The sequence below is a fragment of the Cotesia glomerata genome, linkage group LG6 (genome assembly GCF_020080835.1).
Source record: "Cotesia glomerata isolate CgM1 linkage group LG6, MPM_Cglom_v2.3, whole genome shotgun sequence".
Taxonomy (NCBI): Eukaryota; Metazoa; Arthropoda; class Insecta; order Hymenoptera; family Braconidae; genus Cotesia; species Cotesia glomerata.
The window spans coordinates 1015717-1038190 of NC_058163.1; the positions used below are offsets into that span (position 1 = coordinate 1015717).

At 28.7% G+C, this 22474-nt stretch overlaps 1 protein-coding gene across 1 annotated transcript; it reads left to right on the forward strand.

Annotated features, from left to right (window-relative positions):
- On the forward strand, nucleotides 1–22474 carry LOC123266487 (transcription factor glial cells missing-like). Its single transcript, XM_044730738.1, has 6 exons — nucleotides 1–123; nucleotides 2749–2845; nucleotides 14460–14690; nucleotides 16749–17018; nucleotides 17120–17240; nucleotides 21402–22474. The coding sequence occupies exons 1-6, from the start codon at nucleotides 113–115 to the stop codon at nucleotides 22472–22474; spliced, it is 1803 nt and encodes a 600-aa protein (XP_044586673.1). The 5' UTR covers nucleotides 1–112.

A 22474-nucleotide genomic window follows, 5' to 3' on the forward strand; every position in this document is an offset into this window, starting at 1 on the left:
AACAAAACAAAAGTTAAAAAGTGAATTTTTAAGGTTAAGTGAGAGTTGAAAATTAAACACTAATTTTAGTGAAATTATTTGGAATTGATAAAAGTTTTTAAGATCAACGACTATGGTTGTAATGTAAGTAATAAATAAATATTTAATATTTATAAACACACTGATAGAAGGATATATTAACTATTATTAATTTAATTTATTTGAAGACAATTATTTAATTTATTAAATTTTAATAAATATTTATTTGGGAGAAACATTCATTAATTGTTCTCTAGATCTCTAGATACATAATTAATAAATGACCTTGTATCTTGAGAACTATTGACATTTTTAAAGATATAAGCTAATCCTGATGTTACACTCATCAAGACCTTTCATTTGAGTACCCACATCAATTTTTCATATATTTTATATATTTATGAATATTATATATATGTATATATGAAAAATATATCAAAAATACATGTGGGTACTCAAATGAAAGGTCTCGATGAGTGTAACATCGAAATGAGTTTATATTTTAGAAAATGTCAATAATTAAGAAGTGACTTTGTATCTTGTGAACTATTGACATTTTTAATGATATAAGCTCATCTTGATGTTACATTCATTAAGAGCTTTCATTTGAGTACCCACATCAATTATTCATATATTTGATATATTTATGAATATTATATATATGTATATATGAAAAATATATCATAATGCAAGTGGGTACTCAAATGAAAGGTCTCGATGAGTGTAACATCGAAATGAGTTTATATTTTAGAAAATGTCAATAATTAAGAAGTGACTTTGTATCTTGTGAACTATTGACATTTTTAATGATATAAGCTCATCTTGATGTTACATTCATTAAGAGCTTTCATTTGAGTACCTACATCAATTTTTCATATATTTGATATATTTATGAATATTATATATATGTATATATGAAAAATATATCAAAAATGCAAGTGGGTACTCAAATGAAAGGTCTCGATGAGTGTAACATCGAAATGACTTTATATTTTAAAAAATGTCAATAATTAAGAAGTGACCTTGTATCTTGTGAACTATTGACATTTTTAATGATATAAGCTCATCTTGATGTAACATTCATTAAGAGCTTTCATTTGAGTACCCACATCAATTTTCCATATATTTATGTATATTATATATATGTATATATGAAAAATATATCATAATGCAAGTGGGTACTCAAATGAAAGGTCTCGATATGTGTAACATCAAGATGAGCTTATGTCTTAAGAAATGACATTGTATCTTGTTAACTATTGACATTTTTATAGATATAAGCTCATACTGACATTATAGTCATCGAAACCTTTTATTTGAGTACCCACATCGATTTTTCATATATTTTATATATTTATATATATCATATATTTGTATATATAAAAAATATATCAAAAATACATGTGAGTACTCAAATGAAAGGTCTCGATGAGGGTAACATCGAAACGAGTTTATATTTTAAAAAATGTCATTAATTAAGAAGTGACTTTGTATCTTGTGAACTATTGACATTTTTAATGATATAAGCTCATCTTGATGTAACATTCATTAAGAGCTTTCATTTGAGTACCCACATCAATTTTTCATATATTTTATATATTTATGTATATTATATATATGTATATATGAAAAATATATCATAATGCAAGTGGGTACTCAAATGAAAGGTCTCGATGAGTGTAACATCAAGATGAGCTTATATCTTTAAAAACGTCAATATTTAAGGAAGTACAGTGCAATTTAACAAAATTAATTATTTAATAAATTAAAATTTTATTTATTTATATTTCACAAGTCACGGCAGTCACACAGTGACTGCAAAATTGCTAGTTTGCATTAATTATATTACATTATATTACAAGCTTATTAAATATAAACAAATCCTTCTATCAGTGTATATTCTAATTACTAAACACAGAAAATACGGGAGACTTTAATGAGTGTCAAGAGAGAGGGAAATTTTTGTTTTAATCTTAATAAAAATAAAATGAAATATATCGGTAGATGGAGGAATATATGCGAATAACACACATGTTTTAAGGCTTACAATCTCGTTTTAAAATCACCGCTCGATGTATCATCTTACTTGGTGCTAAAGGCGATGACTTTATCACCGATCCGGGCAATCATTCACTCCACCTTCTCTTGAATCATTTCTTCTTTACCTTTACCTTCATTCTTTACCCTTTTACCTTTTACGTTTATTTATTTTTACGGATTTATTTGTTATCATTTATTTATACTTTTGAATAATTTTTTTTTTAATTTTAAAATTCGTCATAAAAATTAAAAATATGAAAAATTTATAGTTTCCAAAAATTTAAACTGTAATTTTTGGCTAAAATATTTAAAATAAAAAACATCTCTAATTTTCTGGCCAAAATTTGGATTTTTAATGTAAAAATAAAATTGCAGAGCTTATTGATAGTTTTTTAGAATAAAAATAATTTCTTCATTTCTTCATCATTTATAATAATTTTGTTTTAATTCCAAAAGCACTAAAAACAATAAATAAATAAATAATGAAGTAAATACGGTTGTCACTAAGGCCACCCACGTCTCCCCATAAGTATATAGTGTCTCAAAAGATACACCTCTCATGCGTGCCATAAATTGGGATTTTATCTCTCTTATTCTCTCTGACTCCAAGCCTCTGCTATATTGCGCAATCTTTAGATTAAACTCCAACAATTTTCTCCAAACAAACTAAAAGATCCGTCAATTTTTCAGGAGTAGCATGCGATCACCGACAATGTCTGCCAATCTTGGAGATAATCAACAGCAATCACCTCAAGAATGGGATATTAACGACTCTAATGTTCCCAATGTAAGAATCATCTATATAATTAAAAGAAAGAGGAAAATTTTGACTGGTGTATTTATAGGATAAAATTAATTTTTTTAATTAAATTTAGTATCAGAAAGGTCTAGAATTAATGCTTTATAACTTATATTAGACCTTTTTTTATAGAAAATTTTAATTCCTACACGGAAAAAAGTAAACTGTAATAAATAATAGTCGAGTTGTAATAAGTAATGATCAACTTATAAAAATTACCATTTCAAACAGTAAAATCGTGATTTTACTAGTCACTATGTAATATTTACCATTTAAGCACTACAATTTATTGTTTACACGCTAAAAAATACTATTTCAAACAGTAATATTCGCTATGTAAAAGTCGAAAATGTTAAAATATAATAATTAAGAACTTTGACTTTGATATTTATCATTTCGTACGTAAAAAATGATCGTATGATATGTAAAAAATATAAACTACAGTTAGTAAATTTCCATACAAGCAACGTCAATATTTACAAAGTAAAATGGTAAATTTTAAACGCAACGCTAAAGATGAAACTGTAATTATTGATGTTCTTGGACGAGTAAAATATAAAGCCATATTAAAGCAAATTTTAAGGGAGTTGGGAAAGAACGGATAGGGGAAAGGGGGGGACCTACTCAGTGGGAATTTTTCCGTAATTGAAAAAATAATCAGACAGCCCAGACTGGGAATCGAACCCAGATCTCTCGGTTACGCGCCGAGGGCTCTACCAGTTAAGCTATCCGAGACAAGTACTGACTACTTTATTCAGTCACGTATATAAGACACGTATATAATTTTAAAAGTAGAATTTTTACTGTTTCAAACGTTAAATTCTCTGAGTGTGGGACCTTCCCCTTCTCCTCATTTGTAAAGTTAATGCTCTTGCAGAGCATTAGTAAGTACTATCTTTTTCGCCAATGCGCATGACTTTTTTAACACGTGTTGGACAGCGCCGACAACAATTTTAATGAAAAAATAAATATTAATAAGTTTACAAAATAAGATCATATATTTCATAACTGGTCTCTATAATTGACTGTAAAACGTGAAACTTCTCATTTCATTAAGGTACGCGATATATTGTAATTATAATTATTATTATTATTATTATTATTATTATTGTTATAATTATTACTATTAATAATATTTTGTTGAGATATTCCATAATATTATAATAAAGAATAGTCTCTTTGTTTTATTTTTTATTTAAATTCAAAAAATAAATTATTGGTATTGTTTTTTATTATAATTAATATTATAAGTATAATTATTATTAATTAATTAATTTTTATATAATTATTGTCAGTAAATAGTTTTTACATATAAACGAAGATATTTCATATTTTCAACGTAATAGAATTTGAATTTGCGCGCGCAAGCGCGCGCCTGACTATAGCATTTGCATATATTTTCATGCTTATGATATATTCGACCAATCACGTTACGAATAGTTTGATGCCACATACATTTCGTCTCAATTTTATATTTCAACGTATACTCGGCACGAGACACTAACACTGTCAAGATAGCCAGTAATACGTGGTTAATCAAACTCCTGACAAAAAAATTTCCCCAACGTTCGTATAGCGTTGCGGTTAGGTAATAGTCTCGCGTGCGTTAGGGGTACTATTCGAATCTCGGTTAGGGCAATATTTTTTCTGCCCTCCGGCCGGAAAGTGGCAATTTTCTGGCCGCTGCGCTAAACAAAGTTGCCACATTCCGGCTACGTCGAGCAGAAAAATAGTATACACACCTTGGCCAGTAAAAAGTAAAGCCTCAGACCACATGTTTGTCAACCTCGGCTTCGCCTCGGCCAACAATTACATGTGATCTGCGACTTTTCTTATTTTACTGGCATAGGTATGTAATATTCTATTCTGAATTTATTTTTAAGGCAAGCGTAAAACTTCATCAAAATGAATGAATGAGAATGTGATTGAAACCTCATCTCTCCTCCAGCTCCTTTAAAAAACTTCAAAAATAAAAAAAAAAATATAAATGAAACAAAAAAAAAACAAGATAAAGACAAAATGGAAAAAAAATTTTTTATTAATAGTTTTTTTTTATTGTTAATTTTTTTGTTAATCCCGATAGCAAATTTAATAAATTATATCCGAAAATAATATTTAAAACTATAAAATTTAAATAATCAGGGTTGTTATTTACCATTATTATTGTTAAAAATTACTTGGCGTGATATTATAAAATACATATTAAAATGGCGTTTTTTACTGTTTGAAACTATAAAATTTATAAAACCACTGTTGTTATTTACTATGGTCATAGTCACAAGTTACTCGGTATGATAGTATAGACTACACATTGAAACGGCAATTTTTAGTGTTTGAAACTATAATTTTTTTTGCCCTCCGGGCGGAAAGTGGCAACTTTCGTCCCGCTGCGCTAAACAAAGTTGCCGCTTTCCGCCTTCGTCGAGCAAAAAAATAGTATACACTCCACGGGAAGTAAATAAGAAAGCCTCAGATCACATGTTTGTCAACCTCGGCTTCGCCTCGGCCGACAATTACATGTGATCTGAGACATTTCTTACTTTACTTCCCTAGGTGTGTAATATACTATTCTGCCCTCCAGGCGGAAAGTGGCAACTTTCGGCCCGCTGCGCTAAACGAAATTGCCGCTTTCCGCCTCTGTCGGACAGAAAAATAGTATACAAACCTATGGCAGGAAAATAATAAATATCTCAGATCACATATATGTCGACCTCGGCTTCGCCTCGGGCAACATATATGTGTTCTGAGACATTTCTCATTTTCTTGCCACAGGTGTGTAATATACTATTTCAACATGCGAGAGTCGTTATTTACTATAGTGACAGCTACTAATCACTTATTTTCGATATTAAGTTATAAATTGTGGCTTTTATACTTTCTACATTAAGTTTTGTAATATTCACATTTTTGCCACCCCGATGTCCGCTGTACAGTTTGAAACTGTAAAAAGTAATCGGAATCCGAGTGAATATTACAGTTTACTTTTTTCCGTGTATATTTTAAATATATTAAAAATATATAAATACTAGCTGACCCGGTGAACTTCGTATCACCTACAACATATTTTATTACACCTTTCGAACAGCAATTATCAATCTTTAAACTCTAATCTACTTCGATAAAGAATAAATACTGGCTGCATGAAGTGCGGTTAGAATTTTGCCAAGTTATCAAATGAAACTCGCTTCTCATTATCGCCTGAAAATCAAGATCCCAAAAAATGAACACTGAATTTATGAAATTTTTTTTTGTCCATATATACAGAAAATAGACGATTAAAAATTTCAGATCTGTTGATTTCCTTAGCTGAACTTTCGGGTTTTTCAAAAATTTTATTTTTTCAAAAACATCCCTGAACTATAACGAACAAAATAATAATAATAATTATTATTATAATTATTTATTGCATTTAAAGGATGTAATCCTATATACAAAAAAAAAAAAAGAAACGGTGAAGTAGTACATACAGTCATCGTCATTGATTTGTAATGGTTGGCAATGATTAGAGTAAAATAAAAAATTCTCAATTTGGACATCTCTCACTAAAAATTTCAATTCATAATATGTTTGGAAAATAAAAAAAAATAAACGAAACTATGAAGAAAATTTACATAAAATAAATAATTGTAAGCTCAGACAAATATAATTATAGAACTTTAACTAAAGAAAAAGTACTATACATAGAGATAATTAAAAATAAAAAATTCCTTTATTGTAAATCACCAGAGAAATGATTTGGATATTCAAAAATATACAAAGAAAATATTTCAAATAAATTTGATATTTCAATTAAAAGAAAATCAATGAAATATGAGTCTCCTAATAATTTCAGTCTTAAAAATAAACAATATCAAATAACGATAGCTAAATATAAAGACATTTACTAAAATATTAGATCATATCATTATACAAAATTAAAATTGAAAAGGCCTAAAATTAGAAAATAGTCCATCAAAGCAATTTAAATTTTTTAAAAATGGAAATATAAACAAAAGAAACAAAGGAAATTAAAAAATAATGACAAACCTAAATTCAGACAATTCGAATAAAAGACATCAAGGTTATTCGACATATACACAAATGAACAACTCTGAATATAGAAAAGCTTTACAAATGAACATCTCTAATTATGGACAAGAAAATTCGGAAATCTCTCAATATGGACATCTCTCATTAAAGAAAACAAAAAAAAATACAATATTTATAAATTAAAAAATAAGTAATCGTTCAAAAAAACACGCTTTAACATAAAACCAAACTAAAAAGTAGGAACTTAATTTTTTTTGGATAATTCAAAATTAAGTTAATGTGATTAATAAAAAAAAATCATTTTTATGTAAATAAATGTGGGGATTAGATAAAAACAATTATTCAAGGGTAATAAACTGCACCAAGACATCTTCTTCGGAGAACTTTACTGAAAAATTAATTTTTATTAATCATAGGTAATGTACGATTTTTTAATTTTTAGGTAGATTTTTTAGAAATAAATCTATTGAACTGATCTTTATGAATTTTATCATAGTATCACTTTAGTAGTCAAGAAAGCAAAGTTTGACATGGATTACCCTCGTCATTGACTCTAATCATCAGCGATGAACGCTGCATCAACCGCGTGCTCCTACGACCTGGACAATTTGAGCGACGACGAGATGGCGGACGACTCGTCTCAATCATCAAATTCAGCGCATCATCAAAACGGATCATCGTGTACCGGCGCAATGGCAATTACAACCACGCAATCAGCCGCGACTCTGGCACGTGCCGGTGCTGATACTCAATCGGCACCACCCTCATCAAAAATCTACCTAAAAATTAAAAAATCGTACATTACCTATGATTAATAAAAATTAATTTTTCAGTAAAGTTCTCCGAAGAAGATGTCTTGGTGCAGAGTTTATTACCCTTGAATAACTGTTTTTATCTAATCCCCACATTTATTTACATAAAAATGATTTTTTTTTATTAATCACATTAACTTAATTTTGAATTATCCAAAAAAAATTAAGTTCCTACTTTTTAGTTTGGTTTTATGTTAAAGCGTGTTTTTTTTAACGATTACTTATTTTTTAATTTATAAATATTGTATTTTTTTTTTGTTTTCTTTAATGAGCGATGTCCATATTGAGAGATTTCCGAATTTTCTTGTCCATAATTAGAGATGTTAATTTGTAAAGCTTTTCTATATTCAGAGTTGTTCATTTGTGTATATGTCGAATAACCTTGATGTCTTTTATTCGAATTGTCTGAATTTAGTTTTGTCATTATTTTTTAATTTCCTTTGTTTCTTTTGTTTATATTTCCATTTTTAAAAAATTTAAATTGCTTTGATGGACTCTTTTCTAATTTTAGGCCTTTTCAATTTTAATTTTGTATAATGATGTGATCTAATATTTTAGTAAATGTCTTTATATTTAGCTATCGTTATTTGATATTGTTTATTTTTGAGACTGAAATTATTAGGAGACTGACATTTCATTGATTTTCTTTTAATTGAAATATCAAATTTATTTGAAATATTTCATTTGTATATTTATGAATATCCAAATTATTTCTCTGGTGATTTACAATAAAGGAATTTTTCATTTTTAATTATCTCTATGTATAGTACTTTTTCTTTGGTTAAAGTTCTATAATTATGTTTGTCTGAGCTTACAATTATTTATTTTATGTAAATTTTCTTCATAGTTTCGTTTATTTTTTTTATTTTCCAAACATATTATTAATTGAAATTTTTAGTGAGAGATGTCCAAATTGAGAATTTTTTATTTTACTCTAATCATTGCCAACCGTTACAAATCAATGACGACGACTGTATATAATACAATTAAAAGCGATAAAATAACTAATAGCTCGTTCAGATCAAATAACGCATTAAATTCAATAAAGTTAAAAATTAGAAAGCAATATAATAAAACAATAAAATAGTATCAATTTAGATTATTAGTAAAAGTCGCCGTCCAGCCTCAATGTTTATTTATTATAGACTCACTAAACTTTTTAATTTTTATTTATTTGACTGATTCATAATGCCTCTGCAGTACGTGTTAAAAGTAAGATTTCCGGAGTGTGAGGCAGTTCATGGAGAAAATCAAACAGCTTTCTCCGGTCAGGTTTTGAAGTGACTCCTAGGATTACTCCCAGCTTATCGTAGTCCGATCCTTGGGCGAGCTCTTCCTTCCAGAACTGTTTGCTGAGATCAGAGTACAGTGGACACTGAATGAGCACGTGTAGGATAGTCTCTTTGCTACCAGTGCTGCAAAAATTGCAGTCCTTTAGCGGTGATAAGTTAATGGATTCAGAGTTGATCGACAAATAGCACGCATACTTGGATGCCAGTCGTCATTAAATGATTGGCTTACTGAGGTGGTGGGGCACCCTCAACGACAATTCAGGGATAACCTCGAAGAGAGGAATCGGAAAAATTGTTTGGCAGCTGCTGGATCGTGAGTACCTCTCCCTATCAGCCAAGGTGGCGTCGAAACTTGCTACACGGAGAGAATTTTATGTTAATGGTAACCATCCCTATTTTGTAACTTCTACTATCCAGGATGGTTACACTGATAGAAGGATTTGTTTATAATTAAAAAGATTTGTTAATATTTAACAAATAATTTATTAGAAGCCATTTGTTAGTCCTTAAAAAATATTCCTTAGTATTTAAAAAGATTTATTAATATTTAATAAATGAATATCAGATTTATTAAATACAAACAAATTATTTTAAATACTAACAAATATTTGTTCAATACTAAAAAGTGGTTTCTAATAAATGATTTGTAAACTATTAACAAATATTATTTAATACAAGCAAATCCTTCTATCAGTGTATTAATTTTTGCAAAGTTAAGATGATAAATGCAACTATCCAGCGATTGTAATTAGTACAATCAGTATATATTAATTACCACAATTATGATGATACGGTTTATTATCTAGATTGTAACTTTTATCATCGGAGATAGTTAAAATCATCATGATTGCAATCATAAAAAAAATAAACAGGAAGTATAAAAGACTAAACTTTTTCGATTTTAGAGTCAGAATATAATAACATTCTAATGTTTGACATAAGAGTGAGTACTGAAAAAAGTATATCTATATTATTAAAAAAATAACAAAAATTTTGTCTCCAGGATAGTCATGTGATAAAATCGGTTTTTTTAGTGAAATTTAGTGTCATTGCAAAGGTCTTGACTTGAATTTACGCCTTTTCAAGGTTTCATATCATTCTCATCGATAGTCAATTTATCATAATAAGTATTTAGGCTGCATTCGAAAATGTTCCATTTATAGACACATAATTAAGAAATGACCTTTTATCTTGTTAACTATTGACATTTTTAAAGATATAAGCTCATCCCGACATAACACTCATCGAGACCTTTCATTTGAGTACCCACATCAATTTTTCATATATTTTATATATTTAAATATATATATTATATATATGTATATATGAAAAATATATCAAAATGCATGTGGGTACTCAAATGAAAGCTCTTGGTGAGTGTGACATCAGGATGAGCTTATATATTAAAAAATATCAATAATTAATAACTGACATTGCTATCTTGTCAACTATTGACATTTTTAAAGATATAAGCTCACCCTGACATAACACTCATCGAGACCTTTCATTTAAGTACCCACATCAATTTTTCATATATTTTATATATTTAAATATATATATTATATATATGTATATATGAAAAATATATCAAAATGCATGTGGGTACTCAAATGAAAGCTCTTGGTGAGTGTGACATCAGGATGAGCTTATATATTAAAAAATGTCAATAATTAAGAACTGACATTGCTATCTTGTCAACTATTGACATTTTTAAAGATATAAGCTCACCCTGACATTACACTCATCGAGACCTTTCATTTGAGTACCCACATCAATTTTTCATATATTTATATATATTATATATATGTATATATCAAAAATATATAAAAAATGCATGTGGGTACTCAAATGAAAGCTCTTGACGAGTGTGACATCAGGATGAGCTTACATCTTTAAAAATATCAATACTTAAAAAATGACCTTGTATCTTGTAAACTATTGACAATTTTAAAAATATAAATTCACCCGGACATTACACTCAACGAGACCTTTCATTTGAGTACCCACATCAATTTTTCATATATTTTATATATTTATATATATTATACATAAATATATAAAATATATGCTTATATCTTCAAAAACGTCAATATTTAAGAAAGTACAGTGCAATTTAACAAAAGTCATTATTTAATAAAGCGAACTTTTTGTTTATTTATAATTCACAAGTCACGGTAGTCACATAGTGACTAATCATATTACTAGCTGCGATGGTAATAATTACCATCATGATTGTAGAATTTAAAATTAACATGATTTTAGCGGTTAACATATATTATGATTAAGTTTACCATTTTTAACTTACCAGCTAGATGGTAATAATTATTATCCTGATGGTAAATGTAACTATCTGGATGGTTCAGTTAACAATTTGGATAGTTCTTGCAATCATTCATACTAAGAAGCCTGTTTTTACAATACTTGGATAGTTGTATATACCATTGAATGCTCTCCGTGTAACAATAATATTCTTCCTAGCACTCCAGTGATCCACATCCAGGTTATCCAGCAGTTGTTCTTCGTTGACCGTCCTGAGTAGGGTGGATAGTTAATGAGCCCAGTTACACTTGTGTTTGTTAGTGGAGGAGTTTCTCAACTCAGCTAAGCGAATTAAACATAACTTCGAGAGCCTGTGATTCTCGAGCTTTAGAATCTTGATGCCCCACTTGATGGTAAGTTGTAGACAAAAAGAAAATTGTTGAAATCGGTCCAGTCATTTTTGAGTTTTAGCGAGACTAACGCACAGCTATTCATTTATATATATATATATATATATATATATATATATATATATATATATATATATATATATATATATATATATATATATAGACAGATATAAACAATATGAAAATAAACACGACTAAAACAAAAGTAATAACAAACGTTCTTCTTGAGATTTGTAATTATGTCCTACAAACTGAATATAGGTAAATAGTATAACTCTGCAGTATACTTGTACGTATCTTCCTACATATTAAACAATTTTGGTACACTTTTTTGGAACCTTGAGGCTCAAGCGCAACAATAGCGATTCCGATACAAAATTAACAATTTTTTATTTTTTTAGCTGAACTTTCGGGTTTTCCAAAAATTTTTTTTTTTTTAATTATCCCTGACCTATAGCGAACAAAACAAAAAAGAATTTTTTAATCGGTCCACCCGTTTTTAAGTTTTAGCGAAACTAACGCACAGCAATTAATTTTAAATTTTTTTATTATTTGATGATGATTGCTGATAATGATTTTTTTAGCTGAACTGTCGGGTTTTCAAAAAAAATTTTTTTCTGAATCATCTCTGAACTGTAGCGAACAAAACAAAAAAACAATTTTGAAAATCGGTCCAGCCGTTTTTGAGTTTTAGCGAGACTACACTGTAAAAAAAAAAACCGGTGTGAGTCCATACGGTGTACGGTGTTAAAAATTCCGGTGTTAAATTCAACACCGAAATCGGTGTAGCAGTAACACCGATTGCGGTGTAAATATTTTTTTTCGGTGTTAAATCGGTGCTATAAATTTTCCGGTGTTGATAATATTTTAAGTAACACAATTTCTATAATTAAACTTTTTATGTTTAATAATTAAAGATAAATAATCAAAAAAAGTTAGTATTTAATTTAGAAAGTTTAAAATAATAAAATATTAAGTAGATAAAAATTTTTGATTATAATAAATACACTGTAAAAAATTTCGATGTAAAAATGGACCCGGAGCACTTTACACGGCTGTGTAGCGTGAAATAATGGTGTGAAATTCTCTCGGTGTAAATTTTCGATCCGTGTTACTTAACACCATTATTAAAGGACAATTTTAGGACATCATATAGATAATCGGAAACTCTATAATAGTGGATTTTAGTAATTGTTTCATAACTTTTAAGTATTTTTTTTAAGATTTTCGGAATACTTCTAAGATAATTTTAGAATCAATGCAATTTATTTGAATCAATTTAGTTGAAATTTTGTCCTTAAATCTTATGTGGAACCTTTTTTGAATAATCTTAAAACATTTTTTAACTATTTGAGAACAAATTTTTAATACATTTGAGACATTCGGATATTTTTGAGACAATTTTGGAAAATTTTTTGGACAGTTTTAGTGTTTTTACAACAAATTTGAGACATTTTTAGAACAATTTTGAACGTTTTTTAAATGATTTTCATATAGATAATTTATTTTTGCACAGCTGTAGATTTGTCATGTTTAAAACATCCATTATATTATGAGAAACATCATGGTTACAATAAAAATAATTATTATATTGTTCCTAAACATTTAATATTGTAAATACTATTTAACTTGTTGTATAACATTAATTAAATCAATTTCTGCGTAATTTTATAAATTGAAAATTGAATATTAATTGTGTTTTATGGATCATGTAATATTCATACTCCGATACGGTGTAAATTTATTCTACTGTTACACCGGTATTACACCGGTTACACCGATATTACACCGGTTCAACACCGGATTTTTAACACCGCAAAAGAGCACCGCTACACAGGTGTTAATACACAGGTGTTACATAGCGGTGTTAAAATGAGTCCATTTTAATACCGCTTTTTTTACAATGTAACGCACAGCAATTTATTTTTATATATATAGATTTAATTTTCTTTAAAAAAGGTCCTTATCAAATTTGTACTCTTCCATTTTTTCTTCAAAATTTAAATTTAAACTCCAAAAATGAAGTTATAAAACTTGTGCTTTGTTTTCAGAAGTTAAAAATACCGATTTTGGCTAAAACTTTTTAATAAATTTATTATGTAAAGTTTTTGAAGGAGTTTTTAATAGTTTTTTGGTTCTATAAATTTATTCCGTCACACTTGTCCATTAAATTATTTATAATTGATCTAATATCACTATTATTTTCAAAATTTATTTAAAAATTCTCTAAACTCGTCATAAATACCAAAAAATCAAGCCAAATTTTTAATAATTAAATTGCATTATTAATTTAAAAAAATAAAAATTTTATGGTCGTCAATTTTCGGGAAAAATAAAAGATCATCAGGGAATTCCCCGAGTCTTTTTTCGGACCCAGGAAAATTCCATTTCAGGTCACTTTAAATAAGAGCCATGCGCTAGAGAAGTATAAAGAAATAAAATGTAGTTTCTAAGTATGTTATTTACTTTAACTTGCCATCTGCAAGTGATTTTCTCATTGTATCGATTTAGTACAATGCTTTAAGTACTTATGTACTTAGTCGTAAAATTTTACCCTGTAGTAACTCATACCTAGGCTTACCTAGGCCGAGACGAAGTATACAACACGTGGGTTTTAAGATTATACTTGACAATAGAAGGATTTTAGACTCGACATTATTTATGACTTGACTTATTCAAGTATCAGGTGAAGGTTGGATTTATTTGGGATAAAAATTGTGGTCTGAATTTTTTTAGGAAATTCCCAGTAAATAATTTTATTATATTAAATAAATTAATTAATTAATTAATTTAATTCCAGGTCGTGAACTATGACCTGTTTTCGGAGTGGGCTGATGGACATGTAAGACAAGTTTACGACCCAGATTGTGAAGAAGCAAGGAAACATTTATCCGGGTGGGCTATGAGGAATACTAACAATCATAATGTTAGTATTTTGAAAAAATCTTGTTTGGGTGTGCTTGTCTGCTCACTTAAATGCATTTTGCCCAATGGAGGACAGGTACACTTACGACCGGCCATTTGTGATAAGGTAAGCTTGCACTTTATTTTTAACTTCCCGCTAAGAAAATTGAAAATATTCAAAAATCGGGAAGTTATTGGTTTTACCCCGTATTTCGAAAATCGAGTTATCATCAGATCTCGACGTTTAGAGGTCCTAAGAAGCTTCCCTGACTATTCCCGCGAGGGTATCACTATGTCTGTATGTAAACCTCTTATAACTTTTGAACGGTTCAACCGATTTTATCGCGGTTGAAGCCATTCGAAAGGGCTTCGCCAAACATAGATTTCCTGAAAATTTGAACCGATTCGGACCGATAGATTTTGAGAAATTTGGAGAAATCTCGAAAAAAACTGAAAAAAAAATTTTTTTCAAATGTGGTTTTTTTGGAATAACTTTTAAACGGCTTGATGGTTCAATTCCAAAAACTAATCAGCTCTCAACCTTGAAAAACCACGTCGATCGCCTCCAATCCGGTCAAAATCGGTTGATTCGTTCGAGAGATATCGTGAACGAAAGAAAACCGAAAAAAGTGTTTTTTCGGAGTTACTCTGAAATTTTTAGTTTGACCAATTGAAACTTAGAAATTCTTCATGAGGCTTAAAAAACTGCGTACACTGATAGAAGGATTTATTTGTATTAAAAAAATATTTGTTAATAGTTAACAAATCATTTATTAGAGACCATTTTTTAGTATCAAACAAATATTTCTTAGTATTTAAAATGATTTGTTTGTATTTAATAAATCAGATATTCATTTATTAAATATTAATAAATCTTTTTAAATACTAAGAAATATTTGTTAAGGACTAAAAAGTGGTCTCTAATAAATGATTTGTTAAATATTAACAAATATTTTTAACTATAAACAAATCCTTCTATCAGTGTAGAATGCCGCCAACCGCGTAAAAATCAGTTCATTCATTGAAAAGTTATTGGGGTTTGAAAATTCAAAAAATAGTGTTCTATGAAACTTCTATCAGACTTTTGAGCTCAAAAGCTCAAAAGCATAGAAAAGGTATCATTTTGAGCTCGGAGAGCTCAAAACAACACACAGATTGTATTTTTGAGCTCGAAGAGCTCAAAAAAAACGGTCATCTATTAACGGAATCAGCGGTAAGTTGCAGGGATGGCCTTTAGGGTCAACCGTTTTCCTAATTTTTTTTTTTAGAAAATTATATAGCTTAATTTATTTAAATTTTAGTTTGAAAAAGTTGGCTGTAGTTTTCAAAAGTTTTGAGGGATATTTTTGGCTAAAATATTAAAAATATCAGACCTTTTTTATAGAAAATTAAATTTACTATAAAAAAGATCTTTATTAATTTTTTCCGCTCATTTTTTGGCCAAAATTTGAATTTAAAGTTTAAAAACAAAGTTTTTGAACTTATGCATAAGTTTCGAAAGTTATAAATGCTGATTTTTGCTAAAATATTATAAATATAAAAAAAATATCAGACCTTTTTTATAGAAATTTAAATTTAGTATAAAAAAAGGTCTTTATTAATTTTGCCCTCATTCTTTTTTTTAAAATTTGAATTTTTAGTTCAAAAATTAAGTTAAAAAACTTATTTGTATAGTTTTTAAAAATTTTAAGTACTGATTTTAGCTAAAAATTAAAAATATCATAAAATTATAAGCGACTTCCTTCACGGAAAAAAGAAAACTCGAAAAATTACAGTATATAATGCAACGTAGCGCTTCGTGATGAAAACTGGAAAAATTACAGTTTCATATTGTAATTATTACAGATTTTGTAAGAATTACATTGTAGAATGTAATATTTACATTGCAAGCTCTGAATATTAAATTAAAAAATTGAATTTAGAAAAATGTTATTTCAAACTGTAATTTTTCTAGTTTTGATTACGACGGGACCGATTTTACATTTTATACTTTAATATTTCGAGTTTTCTTTTTTCCGTGTTGTAAAGGATTGAATCCTTTATAAAAAAAGGTCCTTATCAATTTTCTTATATTTTGAATCCTTGAGCAATGACTTTAAAAATCAATTTAAATAATAAACTTCCTAAGTTTATTATTGTTAAAATTTTTAATATATAATAATATAATAATAAAAATAATCTACAGGCTAGGAAAAAGCAACAAAATACAACATGTCCAAATAAACCATGTCCTGGAGTCTTAGTGATACAACAATGTCGAGGTCACTGTGGTTACCCAGTAACGCACTTTTGGCGTCATACACCCCATGCAATATTTTTCCAAGCAAAAGGACACCACGATCATCCACGTCCTGAACCAAAATCAACTGCGGAATCGCGGAGAAGTAGTACTAACGGGAGAAGGATCAAAGGATTCGGCGTTTTTCTCGATCGCGATGCGGCAGTTGGATCAAAGGTAATTATAATTATTTATTTTTAAATTCTCAATTTATTTTTAATTTTTTAATAATAATGATTTTATAATTAAAAATACTTTTTATTTTTTTTATTCAATAGATTATGTCGCTAAAACAAAGAAAACGTCGAACTTCCGGACCATATTCTCTTCCAATGAAAAGAAATTATCAACAACAAGAACAACAACAACAACCACCACCACCACTTATTTCTAATAAATGTAAGTATTATTTAATTAATTAAAAAATTTAATTTTATGTGTTATAAATTTATAGATACATAATTAAGAAATTACTTTATATCTTGTCAACTACTGACATTTTTAAAGATATAAGCTCACACTGACATTGCACTCATCAAGACCTTTCATTTGAGTACCCACATCAATTTTTCATATATTTTATATATTTATATATTTCACAAATACCATATATATAAAATATATAAAAAATGCCATGTAGGTACTCAAATGAAAGGTCTCGATGAGTGTAACATCAAAATGAGTTTATATCTTGGAAAATATCAATAATTAGGAAATAACATTGTATCTTGTCAACTACTGACATTTTTAAAGATATAAGCTCACACTGACATTGCACTCATCAAGACCTTTCATTTGAGTACCCACATCAATTTTTCATATATTTTATATATTTATATATTTCACAAATACCATATATATAAAATATATAAAAAATGCCATGTAGGTACTCAAATGAAAGGTCTCGATGAGTGTAACATCAAAATGAGTTTATATCTTGAAAAATATCAATAATTAGGAAATAACATTGTATCTTGTCAACTACTGACATTTTTAAAGATATAAGCTCACCCCGACATTACACTCATCAAGACCTTTCATTTGAGTACCCACATCAATTTTTCATATATTTTATATATTTATATATTTCACAAATACCATATATATAAAATATATAAAAAATGCCATGTAGGTACTCAAATGAAAGGTCTCGATGAGTGTAACATCAAAATGAGTTTATATCTTGGAAAATATCAATAATTAGGAAATAACATTGTATCTTGTCAACTACTGACATTTTTAAAGATATAAGCTCACACTGACATTGCACTCATCAAGACCTTTCATTTGAGTACCCACATCAATTTTTCATATATTTATATATTGAAACACTAAATTTTTCTTTGTTTAAAAATTTAATTATTTAAGTCACTAAGTCCTCGCGAGGGATAGGCAAATAATCACTGAAATTTCATAAAATGGGATACGCTGCTCTGGGATATTCCGCTCCCGTGAACCAATGAGTGTCTTTGTCTTTAGATGATTTTATTAGTTTGAGACAGAAGTTCTCACGCGTGCCAGTTAATTTATTTTACTTACTTACAAATTTTAACTGCAACGATGACCCTTCGTCTTTGATTGACCCTTTGGCAGGTTGTAGATAGATAGTCGTAGTAAATAGATAGGTGAATAGCGGTAGTTTAGTAATAGTGTATAGCGGTGATAACAATAAACTTAACTTTATTACACAAAATAAGCACTTTTAATATAAACTTGTGGTATTTCGGTAATGTAACTTAACAAAATAGAATATTTGTAGCAATGGAATGAATATTATTGAAAATTAGAAATATAAGAGTGAATTAGTAGTAAATTATGGTGAATAGTCACCTAATAGTAGTAAAAAAGGAATATTGGATTAATTGATAGTAAGTTTTAGTGAGTAATCACCTAATAGTGGTAATAGTGGTATAGTAGTAAATTGACTAAGAAATATCTTACGTGATGGTTGACACCGGCGTATAGATCGAAGTGTCGATCAATGCTCAAGGTTTGAGGTTCGCAACTGTTTTTTCTCCTCCTCGTGTCGTCCTGTAACGTCACGGGAGCTACACATTAATTTAGCGAGCGTCGGTAACGAAAGTTTCGGGTAGTAGTTCGCCAGGCTGATAAAATCGGGACATTTGTAGTGTCTCAATATATTTAGATATATATATATATATATATATGTATATATGAAAAATATATCAAAAATGTATGTGGGTACTCAAATGAAAGCTCTTAATTCGTGTAACGTCAAAATGAGCTTATATCTTTAAAATCTATATTATATATATAAATATATATATATTAGGGTGTGTCAATTTTAGGCGACTTTATTTTTCAACGAAAAAACAGGCTGAAAACTTGCATGAAGGTGAGAACAGAAGCCTGTTCAAAACGGAGCTCTTAATATTAATATTTAGAGGTGTCTGTCCCGAATTTTTCATTTCCCATTTAAATAACATAGGAAAAAAAATTCTTTTTTTTGTTTATTTTTCTAGCTCGGCATACGCACCTCATATATATAAGTCAATAGCATATTATCGTAGGGAATTAAACGCTCTACAAAAAAGGTCTCTTACACTTTTATCATAAAGACAGCCGTTCTAAAGTTATTCAGACGTAAACTTCTAAATGTATAAAATTTTGATTATTCAAGTATCAAACTGATACAAATTAATTTATTACTGTCTTAAAAGTTATTTTTATATGTAGAATTGGTTCTGATGCGCTAACATTTTCATAAAGCTTAAAAAAAAATTACTCATGTATCAAATTTTTTTCTTCTTTATTTCATTTACTGTAAGAAAATTATTATTATGATTATTATTAATGATATACATTATTATTAATGATTATTCGTTAATTTATTTAAGAATTATTGCACTTCGAAAGTTCAAAAAATACTGTTCTTTGAAACTATTATCAGACTTTTGACTTCAAGAGCTCAAAAACCTCATAAGTGCAATTTTAAGCGCTAAGATATGGAATAAGCGGAAGTTGCAGGGATGGCCTTTAGGGTCAACCGTTTTCCAGATTTTTTTGTGATAAATCAGCGTTATGAGACGTGCACTTTTCTGATTTTCCAAACTTTTCTTTTCTCTCCGTGTAGAGTAATAAATTGTTAATTCCGTGAAACTTTTCAAAAATTTAATTCATTCAACTCGGATCATGATTTTCTTACAGTAAATGAAATAAAGAAGAAAAAAATTTGATACATGAGTAATTTTTTTTTAGCTTTATGAAAATATTAGCGCATCAGAACCAATTATCCATATAAAAATAATTTTTAAGACAGTAATATATTAATTTGTATCAGTTTAATACTTGAATAATCAAAATTTTATACATTTAGAAGTTTACGTCTGAATAACTTTAGAACGGCTGTCTTTATGATAAAAGTGTAAGAGACCTTTTTTGTAGAGCGTTAAATTTTCTACAAGAATATGCTATGGACTTATATATATGAGGTGCGTATGCCGAGCTAGAGAAATAAACAAAAAAAAGAATTTTTTTTCCTATGTTATTTAAATGGGAAATGAAAAATTAGGGACAGACACCTCTAAATATTAATATTAAGAGCTCAGCTTTGAACTGGCTTCTGTTCTCACCTTCATGCAAGTTTTCAGCCTGTTTTTTCGTTGAAAAAAAAAAGTCGCCTAAAATTGACACACCCTAATATATATACATGATATATATATATATATATATATATATATATATATATATATATATATATATATATATATATATATATATTTTAAACTTTTATTAATTTTATCAACCGTGATTTATTATAATTCGTCTAACCCGTTATCACCTATTCGGTCATTTTTATGCTAGTATAAATCTAATTTCAAGTGGATGGAAATTTCCATCTTCACTAACGATTTGAGACAATTCGTCTTCGGATAGTTAGGTCGATGGGTAACCATCGAACTTGAACACTAGTTAGCTGGTGAATGCTAGTATCTGTTCGACTATATGTTAAGTATTAACAATGGAAAGCTACTGAGAATAAAGGGCAACTTTTTGAAAAAAACTACTGAGAGTTAAGTGTATACTGAGAGAAAGTAAGTGGAGAATGACCCGGTAGCTTAACTGGTAAAAGCATCCTGACATGTAATCGGGGAGATCCAGGTTCGATTCCTGGCTTGGTTAATTTTTCATGGATTTTTTTCAAAAAGTTGCCCTTTATTCTCAGTAGCTTTCCATCGTTAATACTTAACATATAGTCGAACAGATACTAGCATTCACCAGCTAACTAGTGTTCAAGTTCGATGGTTGCCCATCGACCTAACTATCCGAAGACGAATTGTCTCAAATCGTTAGTGAAGATGGAAATTTCCATCCACTTGAAATTAGATTTATACTAGCATGAAAATGACCGAATAGGTGATAACGGGTTAGAAAGAAATATATATATATATGTATGAAAAATATATCAAAAATGCGTGTGGGTACTCAAATGAAAGCTCTTGACTCGTGTAACATGAAGATGAGCTTATATCTTTAAAAACATCAATATTTAAAAAAATACATTTCAATTTCCCAAAATTCACTATTTAACATTTCCAGGTTACTCATGCTCGCACCTAGCCTTTGAATGCACATGCCCAAGCCAACCCTCAATACCATACCAGCAATACCAACCCTACACACAACCCTCAGAAGCTTACTGGTACCAAAACTCAAACAACACCGATACCATCTTCGTAACTCCGCAATCTCAAACCACTCCACAATCTCAAAGCACTCAAGATCCCTACGACTTCCCAACAATCACGGAAGAATACTTCCAACCTGGCGAGATCTTCCAGCTGGACCAGCCTCTGCGAGCCGACTTTCCTTCAAACCCTTCTAGCACCAATTCAAGCAACAGATCTCCTTCAACTCTTTTAGATTTGGGTTCTGGGACCATAAAGTACCAAGTAAAGTCCCAAGAAGACATCTACTGGAACCAGCTGGTCAGCGAAGACTCATCAAGCAGCGCTCTCTCTCAAAATCAAGATGATAAATTATACAACCAGCCTAATTTTGTCTACAATGCTAACAAATCAGCTGAAAGCAAATTTGAAGCTTCTAATTACCAACGTAATGATCTAACAAAATTATTAACACCCAAAGTAGTAATTGAAGAAACTCAGTATCCTAGTCAGAATAATTATTCTAATGAAAATAATTACTTAGGGTATAATTACGATGATTATTATTCTATTTATAATGCAGATTTACCAACTGGAAATAATTTTTCCAAAAATAATATCCACAAAGCAACTCAAGATTCTTCAAGGACTAATTTAAATCAATCTATTGAACCTGATAATTATTTATGTAATTATTCTTGTGATTTGGATAATAAGCTCACTGGTAATATAAATATTATTAATAAAAATAATAATAATAATAATAATTATAATAATGAAAGTGATTTAGATAGCACCTCGTTTGTTGACTACACTTTTTTGGGGTCACTTTGCAATTCTAATGAAGAACAAAGTACGCAGCCGGTTAATCAATTTGCGTATTACAATAATAATAATAATAATATTATTAATAATAATAATAATTGCATTTCAATCAATTACCAGAATTTAGGCCAAGGGCTTAATAAAGGGGATATTGATGATATGTTTTCGAAAATACGCTGA